This window comes from Oncorhynchus nerka, linkage group LG7 (genome assembly GCF_034236695.1).
Source record: "Oncorhynchus nerka isolate Pitt River linkage group LG7, Oner_Uvic_2.0, whole genome shotgun sequence".
NCBI lineage: Eukaryota > Metazoa > Chordata > Actinopteri > Salmoniformes > Salmonidae > Oncorhynchus > Oncorhynchus nerka.
In genome coordinates, this window is record NC_088402.1 from 12927914 (window position 1) to 12943083 (window position 15170).

The following is a 15170-nucleotide window of genomic DNA, read 5'->3' on the forward strand; positions in this document are numbered from 1 at the left end:
ATGAGGGATGCTTTTCAGTTCATAAAGCGCACAGAATATGGGTGTGTAGGCTACCATAAATACATTATGTACAGCAGTGTTCCCCAACTGGTGGTCTCATTTGGCCCCCCAAGTTTTCTGAGCAAAAAACCCCACAAAAAACTGTTTTTTAAAAATATATATTTATTTTCATTGTTGGATATAAAATATTGTAAAAACACCAGGAAATCAGCTCCAAGTGATTTTTAATTTAAGAAATCTGTTCCCAAATATTCCCACGCATAATAGAGAGACGTATACGAACGTAAACAAAGTTTGAAATTATTATGTTTTAGTCAATATCTGTTAGGGATTCTTTCGTCAATTTGCAGTCTACAAATTATTTGTAATTATGTTCCGGCCCGCCACCATCAACTCAACAAAAAAAAAATTAGGCTGAATCTAGTAGTTGATGATCCCTGCTGTACAGTGTGGATCTGACATAGCCAATACCGTTCTGGCCGCTAGGTGGCAGCAGCACCCAATCTATATTGCCCTTCTCTGGTGAAATGACCCACTGGTCCACCGTTAAATGATGATATCATAGATATGGCACCCTGAAAACTGAACTCTATGGGTAGATTTCACAGACATAGATTAAGCCTAATCCTAGACTCCTTCCCTACAAGAACTGATCACCATGAGCCAAGGCTTTCATCTGGTTCTTGTAGGGGAAGGCCCCTCCCTCCCCTACATGTACTGATCACCTTGAGCCAAGGCTTTTATCTGACTCTCTTAGGGGAAGGCCCATCCCTCCTTCCTTAGAAGTACTGATCACCTTGAGGTTTTTGGCATCTGGAACCTTCCATCGTGAAACAAATCAAATCTAATTTATTTATATAGCCCTTCGTACATCAGCTGATATCTCAAAGTGCTGTACAGAAACCCAGCCTAAAACCCCAAACAGCAAGCAATGTAGGTGTAGAAACAGGAGATTTGTGTAGTGTAAGTGAACAGAATGTATGCAGAATTACATAACATTTCCTGATGCTGCTGCCCAGGCCAACTACAAGGTAGATTTCTATGAATATGGGAACTTCCTCGGGGTCATCGTCTTTATAGATGAATGTCATATTCCCATCAAGTGTCCCTCTACAGCAGATGCTGAGGAGTAAAGGAATAAAAACGGGTTCTCAATAAATGTACAAAATGTGTGCACTCCCAATTTTGCAGATTTTCAACATTGTTGCATGTTGGAAAGGCGCAACTCATGACTCAAGGGTTTTCCAACATTCCTCTTTGTGTGCTCAGCTCGAAGGAGGACAACATAGTGGAATCAGACTTGGTGACAGTGGGTATCCATGGTGACAGTGGGTACGCACAGACCAACTTCTTGTTCATCTCATTATCTTCATGCAATAGGAGCTAAGCAACAACGGTACAACCAAGCTCATATCCGCACCAGATGTGGAGTGGAGCACATGTTTGTTGTATGGAAGAGTCACTTCCAGTGTCTCAGAAACACATTGCACATTGCAAGAGCAGTGCTTCACAATGACCTCAAACAGCATGGCTTCCCAGGGCTTCACAATGACCCCAAACAGCATGGCTTCCCAGGGCTTCACAATGACCCCAAACAGCATGGCTTCCCAGGGCTTCACAATGACCCCAAACAGCATGGCTTCCCAGGGCTTCACAATGACCCCAAACAGCATGGCTTCCCAGGGCTTCACAATGACCCCAAACAGCATGGCTTCCCAGGGCTTCACAATGACCCCAAACAGCATGGCTTCCCAGGGCTTCACAATGACCTCAAACAGCATGGCTTCCCAGGGCTTCACAATGACCCCAAACAGCATGGCTTCCCAGGGCTTCACAATGACCCCAAACAGCATGGCTTCCCAGGGCTTCACAATGACCCCAAACAGCATGGCTTCCCAGGGCTTCACAATGACCCCAAACAGCATGGCTTCCCAGGGCTTCACAATGACCCCAAACAGCATGGCTGCCCTTTCCTTCACAATGACCCCAAACAGCATGGCTTCCCAGGGCTTCACAATGACCCCAAACAGCATGGCTTCCCAGGGCTTCACAATGACCCCAAACAGCATGGCTGCCCTTTCCTTCACAATGACCCCAAACAGCATGGCTTCCCAGGGCTTCACAATGAAGATGAGGAGGATGATGGAGATCAAGCTATGGTGATCAATATATGGTAATCGATCCATGGTAATCAAGCTATGGAGATCAAGCTATGGTGATCAATATATGGTAATCATCTACCTCTAGAAAATGATCACATTGCTGCAACTAGAGAACATTATATGTTCAAGAGTTACATTTATTACATCATTTTTTCTTATGGGAGTGTAAGAGATGACTGACAACATGACATGAGAGTGTAAGAGATGACTGACAACATGACATGGGAGTGTAAGAGATGACTGACAACATGACATGGGAGTGTAAGAGATGACTGACAACATGACATGGGAGTGTAAGAGAGGACTGGCAACATGACATGGGAGTGTAAGAGATGACTGACAACATGACATGGGAGTGTAAGAGAGGACTGGAAACATGACATGGGAGTGTAAGAGATGACTGACAACATGACATATTCCCTGCAGTCCGGGGATGGCACATGTTGACTGAATGTGTCCTACCAAATGAAGGTATGAACGGTCCCCTATCTGAACTGTCCAAATGTTCGTCGTCGGCGATACCTTCCAGGGGTTGCTGGCTATCAATGATCTCGGTCAAAAAGTCCCCCAGCTCATCCGTCTCTGGTCTTACTGGGGGCCCGCCAGCAGCCTTGAAGCACTGCCCACAAGCAAGAGCCTTTGTCTTCTTTAAGTTCATTTTTTATGTTTTTCCACAGGACCTTAGAATGTCAAGACAATAAAGAAATTATATTAGTAATTATGTAGGATATTGTTTGTGTTACATTTCTGTCACACAAATACATTTAGGCCCCACTGTGTTGTGTTACAGCAAGAAAACAAACGTTTCAAAGTGACTCGGATTTGTAACAATAAATGCAGTATCTTTTACCGGAAGTTGTTGTAGCGTTCTTTTGTTTACTTTTTTAATTTGAGTTGAATTCATTACAAACTCTAGTCCAGGTGTAGCCAGGTGGTAAAAGCATGTAGCTGTATTCCTTTATATCCACTAGATGGCACTGTCCCTTTAAAAGATCCAGAAATAATGTGTGCAAACGGTTATGGGATAGTGCATGCGCAGTGTGTAAGAGTAAGAGCAAGCAATTACACTGGAGAGCTGTTGACATTCATCATGAGTCCAACTTTACTTTAGATTGATTGACATGAGGATGTTAGCTTCTTGCTAGCTGAATACCAGTGCTCTCAGAACCACGTTGTGGAGTTGATGATAACATCATTTGGAACTGCTGTATGGGTGAGATAAGGATCTAGTGTTCCATGTGGAGTCGATGATAACATCATTTGGAACTGCTGTATGGGTGAGATAAGGATCTAGTGTGTTCCATGTGGATAAGGATCTAGTGTTCGATGATAACATCATTTGGAACTGCTGTATGGGTGAGATAAGGATCTAGTGTTCCATGTGGAGTCGATGATAACATCATTTGGAACTGCTGTATGGGTGAGATAAGGATCTAGTGTTCCATGTGGAGTCGATGATAACATCATTTGGAACTGCTGTATGGGTGAGATAAGGATCTAGTGTTCCATGTGAGAGTCTAGTGTTCCATGATAACATCATTTGGAACTGCTGTATGGGTGAGATAAGGATCTAGTGATCTAGTGTTCCATGTGGAGTCGATGATAACATCATTTGGAACTGCTGTATGGGTGAGATAAGGATCTAGTGTTCCATGTGGAGTCGATGATAACATCATTTGGAACTGCTGTATGGGTGAGATAAGGATCTAGTGTTCCATGTAGGCCTGGGCCTGATTGGTGTCACACTTTGGCCCCAAGCCCCAGCTAACACACCTGACTCCAATAATCAACTAATCATGATCTTCAGTTTTGAATGCAATTAGTTTAAATCAGGTGTGTTTGCTAGGGATGGGGGAAAAGTGTTGTACCAATCAGGCCCCGAGGACTGGAGTTGCCCAGGCCTGAATGGGTATCACGTGGACAGTATATTTAAAGCAGAGCCACTACAAAAACAACCGTTTATGCATTTCACTTTGTACTTATTGTACTTATATTGTTTTTATACACTTTACTAACATATTTATTTCACTTGATGGTGGTTTAGACAATGTTACTTTATGGGGACTTCACCTTGTAGGGATTTTTCTCCTATATTATTAATTTTTTATTTAAGCTTCGACATAATAAACAACCTCAAATGAGTTTGTGTCCTGTGCTGAGTGTACTGTCGCCAGGTAACAAAGGCATTATTTTTTCTTGTTTTGGTGTTTTGACACAAATCGCTTCAAGAGGTTTTTTTTTCAAAGTCATTAAAATTCTTTGAATGTTTTCTTTGACCTCCGTTGTTTGGTTCAGGTTTGGTTCAGGTTACTTGCTCCAATTCCAATCAATGCTTTTGTATTAGTGTCCCATCCCTGTTTTTTAAAGCATCATCAGGTCAGTACGAAATACACATAGTTCATCTAATTTGGCTTCACAAAGATGAAATGGTTAGTCCTCACATTACCTTACTCTGAGACTCCCTAGTCTAGAACAAATTCATCTGAAGTTAAGCAATTTGCCAGGAAGCCATTTACAAAAAAAGTTGATTAATTTAAGTAGAATTAACAATTTAATTTAATTAAACCATGGAGTTATTGTGCTCAATGCGTTCGGGAACAGGTGCGTCGACCAACATTTTATAGAATTTCAAATTGGAGATTGTAGGTTTCTTTTGAGTATTTATTTCATTCAGGGGTGAGTAGATATACACGTCACAGCCTTTGTCAGTGTCATCCATACAGTTCAGAGAACGCTGTGACCCCTCATGAAATGTGTATTGCCTATGTGTTCGTGCGCGCGTGTGTGTGTGTGTATGTTTGGCATGAGCCAACTGTGACACCTCATCAATTAATGTGACAACACTCCAATGAGTTGTCACGTAGGACACACACGCATAAAGTGACCCGTTACCCACACTGTGTCCGTCCATCACCGACATCCGTCACACGGCAGCGTGCTTTTCAGCAGGCCGCAGATGGTGTTTCATCAGTAAATACAGAAAATAATGTCACTTCATTGACGGACAACTATCAGCTATTCTGTTGTTCTTCTGTAACAAAATGCTAACAAAGCTGCTTACATAAACGTTAGTAGATAGCTGGTTAATCCTCAACTTGTATATACATTAGATATTTAGCTTGAGGTCTTTTGTTCATTACTCCTGTATCATAACACAACAAATCCGTGTTCTCTGGGTCACTCGCACTACAACATCTGCATTCATCTTGGTAGTCAGCAGAGGACGCACTAAACCCAACTCTCGTTTTATCCGAGCTCTCATTCCACAGCTGTTTCGCGCTTTCTCCTCTCATTAAACTCACTCTCCCCGTCGCTGTCTCTGTCCGGGAAGGTTGCTTTCAGCAAAACCGCCTGTTGGGATTCATTTCAGTGGTGAGCTACAAACAGACACGCTTTCCTGCTGTTTTCTGTCTATCCCGGACGTCTGCAGTATATTCGTGTGTTTGCGAGCCTGCTGTGTGTTTATTCTATTATAACGGAATACACTCGAATCTTCTCCCTGTGAAGAAAGAGGCGACGGACCGCCTGAACTCAACTAGCCGCTAAAGTCTCATCTCGGTGGGGGTCTTGTTTTGTGTTTAACGGAGGACCCTGGTTCTGAGAACCCCCACAAAATGGAGAAGTTGGAGAAGGGAATCAAGCCAGTGGAAGAGTGTGAATCTCCCGAGGACGATGTGGTTGACCCCCGGATCCAGGTAAAGTGATTAGCCGACAGTTATAATTTTAGAAAGACACTCAAACATATATAATCCCTTTTCATTTCATATATGATCTCTGTGGTCTTAAAAAAAGACTAGACTTAGTAAAGATTTGCCATATCACCTTTTAACACATTCTGCGCATGGGTTTCAAGTTTGGAAAAGCTCATTTTCACCCCCAAAAATGCACCTTTATAATAAAGCATCCTGGCATTTGCAGAAGTACATTACCAGTCAAAAGTTTGGACACACCTACTCATTCAAGGGTTTCTTTATATTTTCTACATTGTGAAATAGTGAAGACATCACGACTATAAAATAACACATATGGAATCATGTAACCAACAACAACAAACAAGTGTTAAACAAATCAAAATGTAGTTTATATTTTAGATTCTTCAAAGTAGGCATCCTTTGTGTTGATGACAGCTTTGCACACTCTTGGCATTCTCTCAACCAGCTTCACCTGGAATGCTTTTCCAACAATCTTGAAGGAGTTCCTACCAGAGCCGGTCGTGACCTCTCTGGGGCCCTAAGCAAAATTCTCCTAAGGGGCCCTCCTACCTGACCCGTGAGCAATGTAAACCATTTGCCATTGCCACACAGTCACACCTGATACCCTAGTGCTCCCACTACAAGCCTCCCTCCTTTAAAACAGCGACCATCTGTCGGTCTAAGAATAAGTAGACCTATACAGAACAGAATGAGGTATAAACAAACAATACTTATTGAATATAATATTTTCTATAGAATCTTAAGATAAGTGAATATTAACATAAATAAGAAATTGTAGAAAATATAAAATGTAGAAAATAATAAAATATAAAACAGAGTTTTGGCTCTGCTGCCTGGTAATTAGTCCAGTCCTCACAATATTAGACAATTATCTTTGTCTATACAATGTAAACATAAATCCATAGGCCATGACTGCAGCTATACGTCTCAAAATAGTACAATAAAACCACTACAACTGTGTGATTCACTTTGGTTCCCTCTACAGCCTGGGCATTTCCAGCATCAGCATGGGTACCAGTCTATCTGGATTTTTTTTTAGAAACTATGTCACATAGTTAAACAGTCATTTACACAAATGCACTTCTGCCATACAATCTTAAATGTTACTAAGTGTGTAAATATTTGAATTCAAATCTTACCATCAACATATTCCCCTTCTGTCCTTTCTTGAGGCAAAAATCACCACAATGATGTCATCGTAGGACATGTGTTTCCCCACGTCATGATTTATGCTCCCGATGGCCAGACCACTCAAACGTTCATGATTTATGCTCCCGATGGCCAGACCACTCAAACGTTCATGATTTATGCTCCCGATGGCCAGACCACTCAAACGTTCATGATTTATGCTCCCGATGGCCAGACCACTCAAACGACCACTCAAACGTTCATGATTTATGCTCCCGATGGCCAGACCACTCAAACGCTCGTTCATGATTTATGCTCCCGATGGCCAGACCACTCAAACGTTCATGATTTATGCTCCCGATGGCCAGACCACTCAAACGTTCATGATTTATGCTCCCGATGGCCAGACCACTCAAACGTTCATGATTTATGCTCCCGATGGCCAGACCACTCAAACGTTCATGATTTATGATCCCGATGGCCAGACCACTCAAACGTTCATGATTTATGCTCCCGATGGCCAGACCACTCAAACGTTCATGATTTATGCTCCCGATGGCCAGACCACTCAAACGTTCATGATTTATGCTCCCGATGGCCAGACCACTCAAACGTTCATGATTTATGCTCCCGATGGCCAGACCACTCAAACGTTCATGATTTATGCTCCCGATGGCCAGACCACTCAAACGTTCATGATTTATGATCCCGATGGCCAGACCACTCAAACGTTCATGATTTATGCTCCCATTAGCCAGACCACTCAAACGTTCATGATTTATGCTCCCGATGGCCAGACCACTCAAACGTTCATGATTTATGCTCCCGATGGCCAGACCACTCAAACGTTCATGATTTATGCTCCCGATGGCCAGACCACTCAAACGTTCATTATTTATGCTCCCGATGGCCAGACCACTCAAACGTTCATGATTTATGCTCCCGATGGCCAGACCACTCAAACGAAATCATCCCGATGGCCAGACCACTCAAACGTTCATGATTTATGCTCCCGATGGCCAGACCACTCAAACGCTCAAATTCAGTCATCTGATCTGATGGCAGATCAGTTAAATTTTGAATCTCGTGTGCCCGATCCATTCCACTGATGTCACAGTCATCTCTGAAGGTTAAGAGTGTTTTCAACTTCCATGCAGTGAGCCTTTAAAAGATTCACTGGACATTTGAGAGGCAGTGCTCCATATTTGGTTTTCACCTGGTTGAGTGTTTCAAATCTCTCATCCATGGATGTCACAGCAGAGTCGACCACAAGGTTGAAGTAGTCGACTTGAAGGTTTTTCAGTGCATCAATCAGTGGTTCATCAGGAGCCTCATAGCTCAAAACGACTCAGTCTCTTCTCTTTCAGAACAGCCTTCACATTCATTTCTCCACAAATGCTTTTGGCTGCTCTCTGGGCCTCAGAGAATCCAGTTTCCCAGTATTCAGTGAGGGAGGCCTTTGCATTTGAGATTAAATTCACTATGATATCCAACTGCATAGAGGCGGATTGGAGGAGCTTGTTCACCTTGTTTGTCACTGTCAGTATCTCGCACCATACGACACAGCAAATCAAGAAGCGGTAGGATCCAACTTCCTCTGCAAGTGCTTGTGCCTCCACTTTGGCCACAGGATCGTTGATCGTCTGTCTGGCTTCCAGTAATGCCTCCCGAACCTCAGAAGCCTGATACTGTTACGATCGTTTAGAGATGTATTAGACCAACGTGCAGCATGGTAGGCAAACTTCTTACTTTTATTTCAAATTAAAAAAATAAAAAAAAAAAATACAAAACCAAACATAAAGTTCTGCAGGGCTATACAGCTACTATGCAAAAACAACATCCCACAAACTCAGGTGGAAAACAGGCTGCCTAAGTATGATCCCCAATCAGAGACAACGATAGACTCTGATTGGGAACCATACCTGGCCAACAAAGAAATAGAACACATAGATTGCCCACCCTAGTCACACCCTGACCTAACCAAAGTAGAGAATAAAAAATATCTCTAAGGTCAGGGCGTGACAGATACCTGATTGCATGAACACTTTGGAGCCGACTCTCCCATCTTGTGTCACTCCATGACTTCACAGTTACGTTCAGGTGTTTCTTCAAAACACTCCATCTTTGTGTGCCAGCTGAAAAGAAGGTGAAGAGCTTTTACACATGTCCAAAAAACCCAACTGGATCGTTTGAAGATTTGGCAGCATCTGCATGACAAGGTCAGGAGTATGTGCTCCACATGGGATGGCTCAGGGATGTTTTTGGAGCAGTCTGGCTTGTACTCCTTGGTGCTTGCCCTTCATGTTGACCCCATTATCATAAGCTTTCCCTCTGCGATCTTCAAATGGAATCTTCAGCTTGTTCAGCTTATCTAAGATGACAGTGGACAGATTCATGCCTGTTGTAACCTCAACATTCACAAAGCAGAGGAAATGCTCCTTGATCTCTGGCTTTCTTTTTAAAGCCACGCTTCTCAGAATAATAGACATTTGTTCCGGGTGACTAATGTCGGGTGTACAGTCCAAGATAAATGGAGAAGTACTTTGAGTCTCTTACTTGAGTCACTATTGCTTCCGGATTCTTGTCACTCACAATCTGTATCAGCTCATTCTGTGTGCGCTTCCCAAGGTAATGAGCATGCGTCTCTCCATTTTTAATTTTTGCTGAGATGATTTTGCATAACTGGGTTACATTTTGCCAGTAATTCAACGTCTTTTAGGAAGTTTCCATTATCTGGTTGGAAGAGTTTGTCTGATGAACCCCTGAATGCTAGGTTTCTTTCAGACAGAGACTGGGTGATACTTATTAAACATGTAAGGACATCCCACCATCTCTTTCTTTCAGACCACAAAATTGTCATTTGTATCAAATCAAATCAAATGTTATTAGTCACATGCGCCGAATACACCTTTCAGTGTGATGCTTACTTACAAGCCCCTAACCGACAGTGCAGTTTAAAAAAAATATCTGGTCAAGACTCTGTCCCCGATTTAGGGGCAGATCAAGTTCTCTCCACTTAATCATATTATCTGTGTGTTCAGGACGACCCTCATGGTGTTTCAGAAAGGCGTTGATATTTTACCAGTCATTCATTTATTATTTTGTAGTCTTCTGTAGAAAAGAGCTTACAGCAAAAACAATAGACAGTGTTGTTTTTGATTGATTATGAAAGCCAGCTGGTCATCTTTTCCCCATTTATCCAGCTGGTCATCTTTTCCCCATTTATCCAGCTCCTGGTCATCTTTTCCCCATTTATCCAGCTGGTCATCTTTTCCCCATTTATCCAGCTCCTGGTCATCTTTTCCCCATTTAGCCAGCTGGTCATCTTTTCCCCATTTAGCCAGCTGGTCATCTTTTCCCCATTTATCCAGCTCCTGGTCATCTTTTCCCCATTTATCCAGCTCCTGGTAATCTTTTCCCCATTTATCCAGCTCCTGGTCATCTTTTCCCCATTTAGCCAGCTCCTGGTCATCTTTTCCCCATTTATCCAGTTCCTGGTCATCTTTTCCCCATTTAGCCAGCTCCTGGTCATCTTTTTCCCATTTATCCAGCTCCTGGTAATCTTTTCCCCATTTATCCAGCTCCTGGTCATCTTTTCCCCATTTACCCAGCTCCTGGTCATCTTTTCCCCATTTATCCAGTTCCTGGTCATCTTTTCCCCATTTATCCAGCTCCTGGTCATCTTTTCCCCATTTATCCAGCTCCTGGTCATCTTTTCCCCATTTATCCAGTTCCTGGTCATCTTTTCCCCATTTAGCCAGCTCCTGGTCATCTTTTCCCCATTTATCCAGCTGGTCATCTTTTCCCCATTTAGCCAGCTGGTCATCTTTTCCCCATTTAGCCAGCTGGTCATCTTTTCCCCATTTAGCCAGCTGGTCATCTTTTCCCCATTTATCCAGTTCCTGGTCATCTTTTCCCCATTTATCCAGCTCCTGGTCATCTTTTCCCCATTTATCCAGCTCCTGGTCATCTTTTCCCCATTTATCCAGCTCCTGGTCATCTTTTCCCCATTTATCCAGTTCCTGGTCATCTTTTCCCCATTTATCCAGTTCCTGGTCATCTTTTCCCCATTTATCCAGTTCCTGGTCATCTTTTCCCCATTTAGCCAGCTCCTGGTCATCTTTTCCCCATTTAGCCAGCTGGTCATCTTTTCCCCATTTAGCCAGCTGGTCATCTTTTCCCCATTTATCCAGTTCCTGGTCATCTTTTCCCCATTTATCCAGTTCCTGGTCATCTTTTCCCCATTTATCCAGCTCCTGGTCATCTTTTCCCCATTTATCCAGCTCCTGGTCATCTTTTCCCCATTTATCCAGTTCCTGGTCATCTTTTCCCCATTTATCCAGTTCCTGGTCATCTTTTCCCCATTTATCCAGTTCCTGGTCATCTTTTCCCCATTTATCCAGCTCCTGGTCATCTTTTCCCCATTTATCCAGTTCCTGGTCATCTTTTCCCCATTTATCCAGTTCCTGGTCATCTTTTCCCCATTTATCCAGTTCCTGGTCATCTTTTCCCCATTTATCCAGCTCCTGGTCATCTTTTCCCCATTTATCCAGTTCCTGGTCATCTTTTCCCCATTTATCCTGGTCATCTTTTCCCCATTTATCCAGCTCCTGGTCATCTTTTCCCCATTTATCCAGCTCCTGGTCATCTTTTCCCCATTTAGCCATCTGTCTCTGTAATAAGCCTGAAGGAAACCTCTTCTAGACTTGTCTTTAGGGTAAGAGAAACCCAGTCCTGGTTTGAATGCACCTCTGCTCACTAACTCAGTCCTCATAGAGTCTGTTAAGACTGGAGACCAATCAGCTGGGTCATTTGGTGGAGCAGAAACTGTTCTATTAGGGTCTGAGCTGCTTGTATCTGATGTTGGCTGTACACCTCTGGTTGTACTAGTACTGGCTGAGGCTGCCTGTACTTCACCTGGGTCTGTGTACTGGCTGAGGCTGCCTGTACTTCACCTGGGTCTGTGTACTGGCTGAGGCTGCCTGTACTTCACCTGGGTCTGTGTACTGGCTGAGGCTGCCTGTACTTCACCTGGGTCTGTGTACTGGCTGAGGCTGCCTGTACTTCACCTGGGTCTGTGTACTGGCTGAGGCTGCCTGTACTTCACCTGGGTCTGTGTACTGGCTGAGGCTGCCTGTACTTCACCTGGGTCTGTGTACTGGCTGAGGCTGCCTGTACTTCACCTGGGTCTGTGTACTGGCTGAGGCTGCCTATACTTCACCTGGGTCTGTGTACTGGCTGAAGACGGCAGTACTGGGCCGGTGTTAGTACTGGCTGAGGCTGGATGTGGATCAACTGAGTCTGTGCTTGTACTGACTGATTATTCAGCATCTCCTCTACTGACAAACTTAAGCATAGCACCTGTAAATTATAGATAATAATTTTATTAATTTTATCGGCTGCATCAGGCCCATTCAAAATGGCTCCCCCAGATTTAATTTTATACATTTTGAAATATAAAATATTATTTATACTATGGCTTGGTTGAATACTTGATGGTTATTATTTACTGAGGGATGTGCATCCGTATTGCCCAGTATGCCCAGCTAATCAATATTTTAAATTCAATATATACATCACTAGTCAATGGCAATCCATTGCTTTCCGTATTGCATAAGTCCAAAGTTGTAAGTAAACCTTGACCGAGAGACTAGATAATCATTGGCTTGTTTTAAAATGATGTGCGCCTATGACGAGAGCCATCACGCCCATATATTGTCTGGACTGGTCCCCACAGAGGCTGCTGCTGGAAAGCGCGAGTTTCATTTCTTGCATATAAACGCATGTTCACGCGCGACACGGTAATCTTTCCCGAGCTGCAGTTATAAACACCGTTGCCCGTTGGCGTTTATCCAACGTAATAAATAGTTGTATTTCACTCTCACTTTTGTCAGGCACAAAGAAACAAAACACAGCCCTGGAAGTGGCTGGCAAGCAAGACAGACAGACCAAGAGATGCACTGCCCAGCTAGGTTAGCAAGACAGACAGACTAGAGAGAGATGCACTGCCCAGCTAGGTTAGCAAGACAGACAGACTAGAGAGAGATGCACTGCCCAGCTAGGTTAGCAAGACAGACAGACTAGAGAGAGATGCACTGCCCAGCTAGGTTAGCAAGACAGACAGACTAGAGAGAGAGATGCACTGCCCAGCTAGGTTAGCAAGACAGACAGACTAGAGAGAGATGCACTGCCCACCTAGGTTAGCAAGACAGACAGACTAGAGAGAGAGATGCGCTGCCCAGCTAGGTTAGCAAGACAGACAGACAGACCAAGAGATGCACTGCCCAGCTAGGTTAGCAAGACAGACAGACTAGAGAGAGAGATGCACTGCCCAGCTAGGTTAGCAAGACAGACAGACTAGAGAGTGAGATGCACTGCCCAGCTAGGTTAGCAAGACAGACAGACTAGAGAGAGAGATGCACTGCCCAGCTAGGTTAGCAAGACAGACAGACCAAGAGATGCACTGCCCAGCTAGGTTAGCAAGACAGACAGACTAGAGAGAGAGATGCACTGCCCAGCTAGGTTAGCAAGACAGACAGACCAAGAGATGCACTGCCCAGCTAGGTTAGCAAGACAGACAGACTAGAGAGAGATGCACTGCCCAGCTAGGTTAGCAAGACAGACAGACAGACTAGAGAGAGATGCACTGCCCAGCTAGGTTAGCAAGACAGACAGACTAGAGAGAGATGCACTGCCCAGCTAGGTTAGCAAGACAGACAGACTAGAGAGAGAGATGCACTGCCCAGCTAGGTTAGCAAGACAGACAGACTAGAGAGAGATGCACTGCCCAGCTAGGTTAGCAAGACAGACAGACTAGAGAGAGAGATGCACTGCCCAGCTAGGTTAGCAAGACAGACAGACTAGAGAGAGAGATGCACTGCCCAGCTAGGTTAGCAAGACAGACAGACCAAGAGATGCACTGCCCAGCTAGGTTAGCAAGACAGACAGACTAGAGAGAGAGATGCACTGCCCAGCTAGGTTAGCAAGACAGACAGACCAAGAGATGCACTGCCCAGCTAGGTTAGCAAGACAGACAGACTAGAGAGAGAGATGCACTGCCCAGCTAGGTTAGCAAGACAGACAGACTAGAGAGAGAGATGCACTGCCCAGCTAGGTTAGCAAGACAGACAGACTAGAGAGAGATGCACTGCCCAGCTAGGTGAGCAAGACAGACAGACTAGAGAGAGAGATGCACTGCCCAGCTAGGTTACCTACACATCAACTTAACGTTACTGTTATTTGCTTGGAGAGAAGACAAGTTTACCTGATTGCTGTTCCTGGGATTCACTTTCATGGTGTTTTTCTTCTTCTCTTTTCATGACCAGAAGGATGGTTCCACTTTATCCTCTCATCCAAGTTGTACACATTGACACCCGCTTTGCCACAAGTGGGAGGTAATTTGTGTAATTTGCGGGGCCCTACGCAATTTGCGTAGTGAGCGTATAGGGCCACCCGGCTCTGGTTACTACATATACTGGGTACTTGTTGGCTGCTTTTCCTTCACTCTGCGGTCCAACTCATCCCAAACCATCTCAATTGGGTTGAGGTTGGGTGATTGTGGAGGCCAGGTCATTACATTTACATTTACATTTAAGTCATTTAGCAGACGCTCTTATCCAGAGCGACTTACAAATTGGTGCGTTCACCTTATGACATCCAGTGGAACTGCCACTTTACAATAGTGCATCTAAATCTTTTAAGGGGGGTGAGAAGGATTACTTTATCCTATCCTAGGTATTCCTTAAAGAGGTGGGGTTTCAGGTGTCTCCGGAAGGTGGTGATTGACTCCGCTGTCCTGGCGTCGTGAGGGAGTTTGTTCCACCATTGGGGGGCCAGAGCAGCGAACAGTTTTGACTGGGCTGAGCGGGAACTGTACTTCCTCAGTGGTAGGGAGGCGAGCAGGCCAGAGGTGGATGAACGCAGTGCCCTTGTTTGGGTGTAGGGCCTGATCAGAGCCTGGAGGTACTGAGGTGCCGTTCCCCTCACAGCTCCGTAGGCAATCACCATGGTCTTGTAGCGGATGTGAGCTTCAACTGGAAGCCAGTGGAGAGAGCGGAGGAGCGGGGTGACGTGAGAGAACTTGGGAAGGTTGAACACCAGACGGGCTGCGGCGTTCTGGATGAGCTGTAGGGGTTTAATGGCACAGGCAGGGAGCCCAGCCAACAGC

The 15170-nt window shown here is 44.4% G+C and overlaps 1 protein-coding gene across 2 annotated transcripts in view; it reads left to right on the forward strand.

Moving 5' to 3' along the window:
- Positions 1-5412: 5412 nt before the first annotated feature.
- LOC115131260 (SH3 domain-binding protein 5-like) overlaps positions 5413-15170 on the forward strand; it is a 35741-nt gene continuing 25983 nt past the window's right edge. For both annotated transcript variants that reach the window (XR_010464275.1, XM_029662834.2), the window contains exon 1: positions 5413-5857. Coding sequence is in view for 1 of the 2 variants with exons in the window: in XM_029662834.2 (XP_029518694.1) it covers positions 5777-5857 (81 nt within the window). In the remaining variant the exon portion in view is untranslated. The remainder of the gene's footprint in view (positions 5858-15170) is intronic.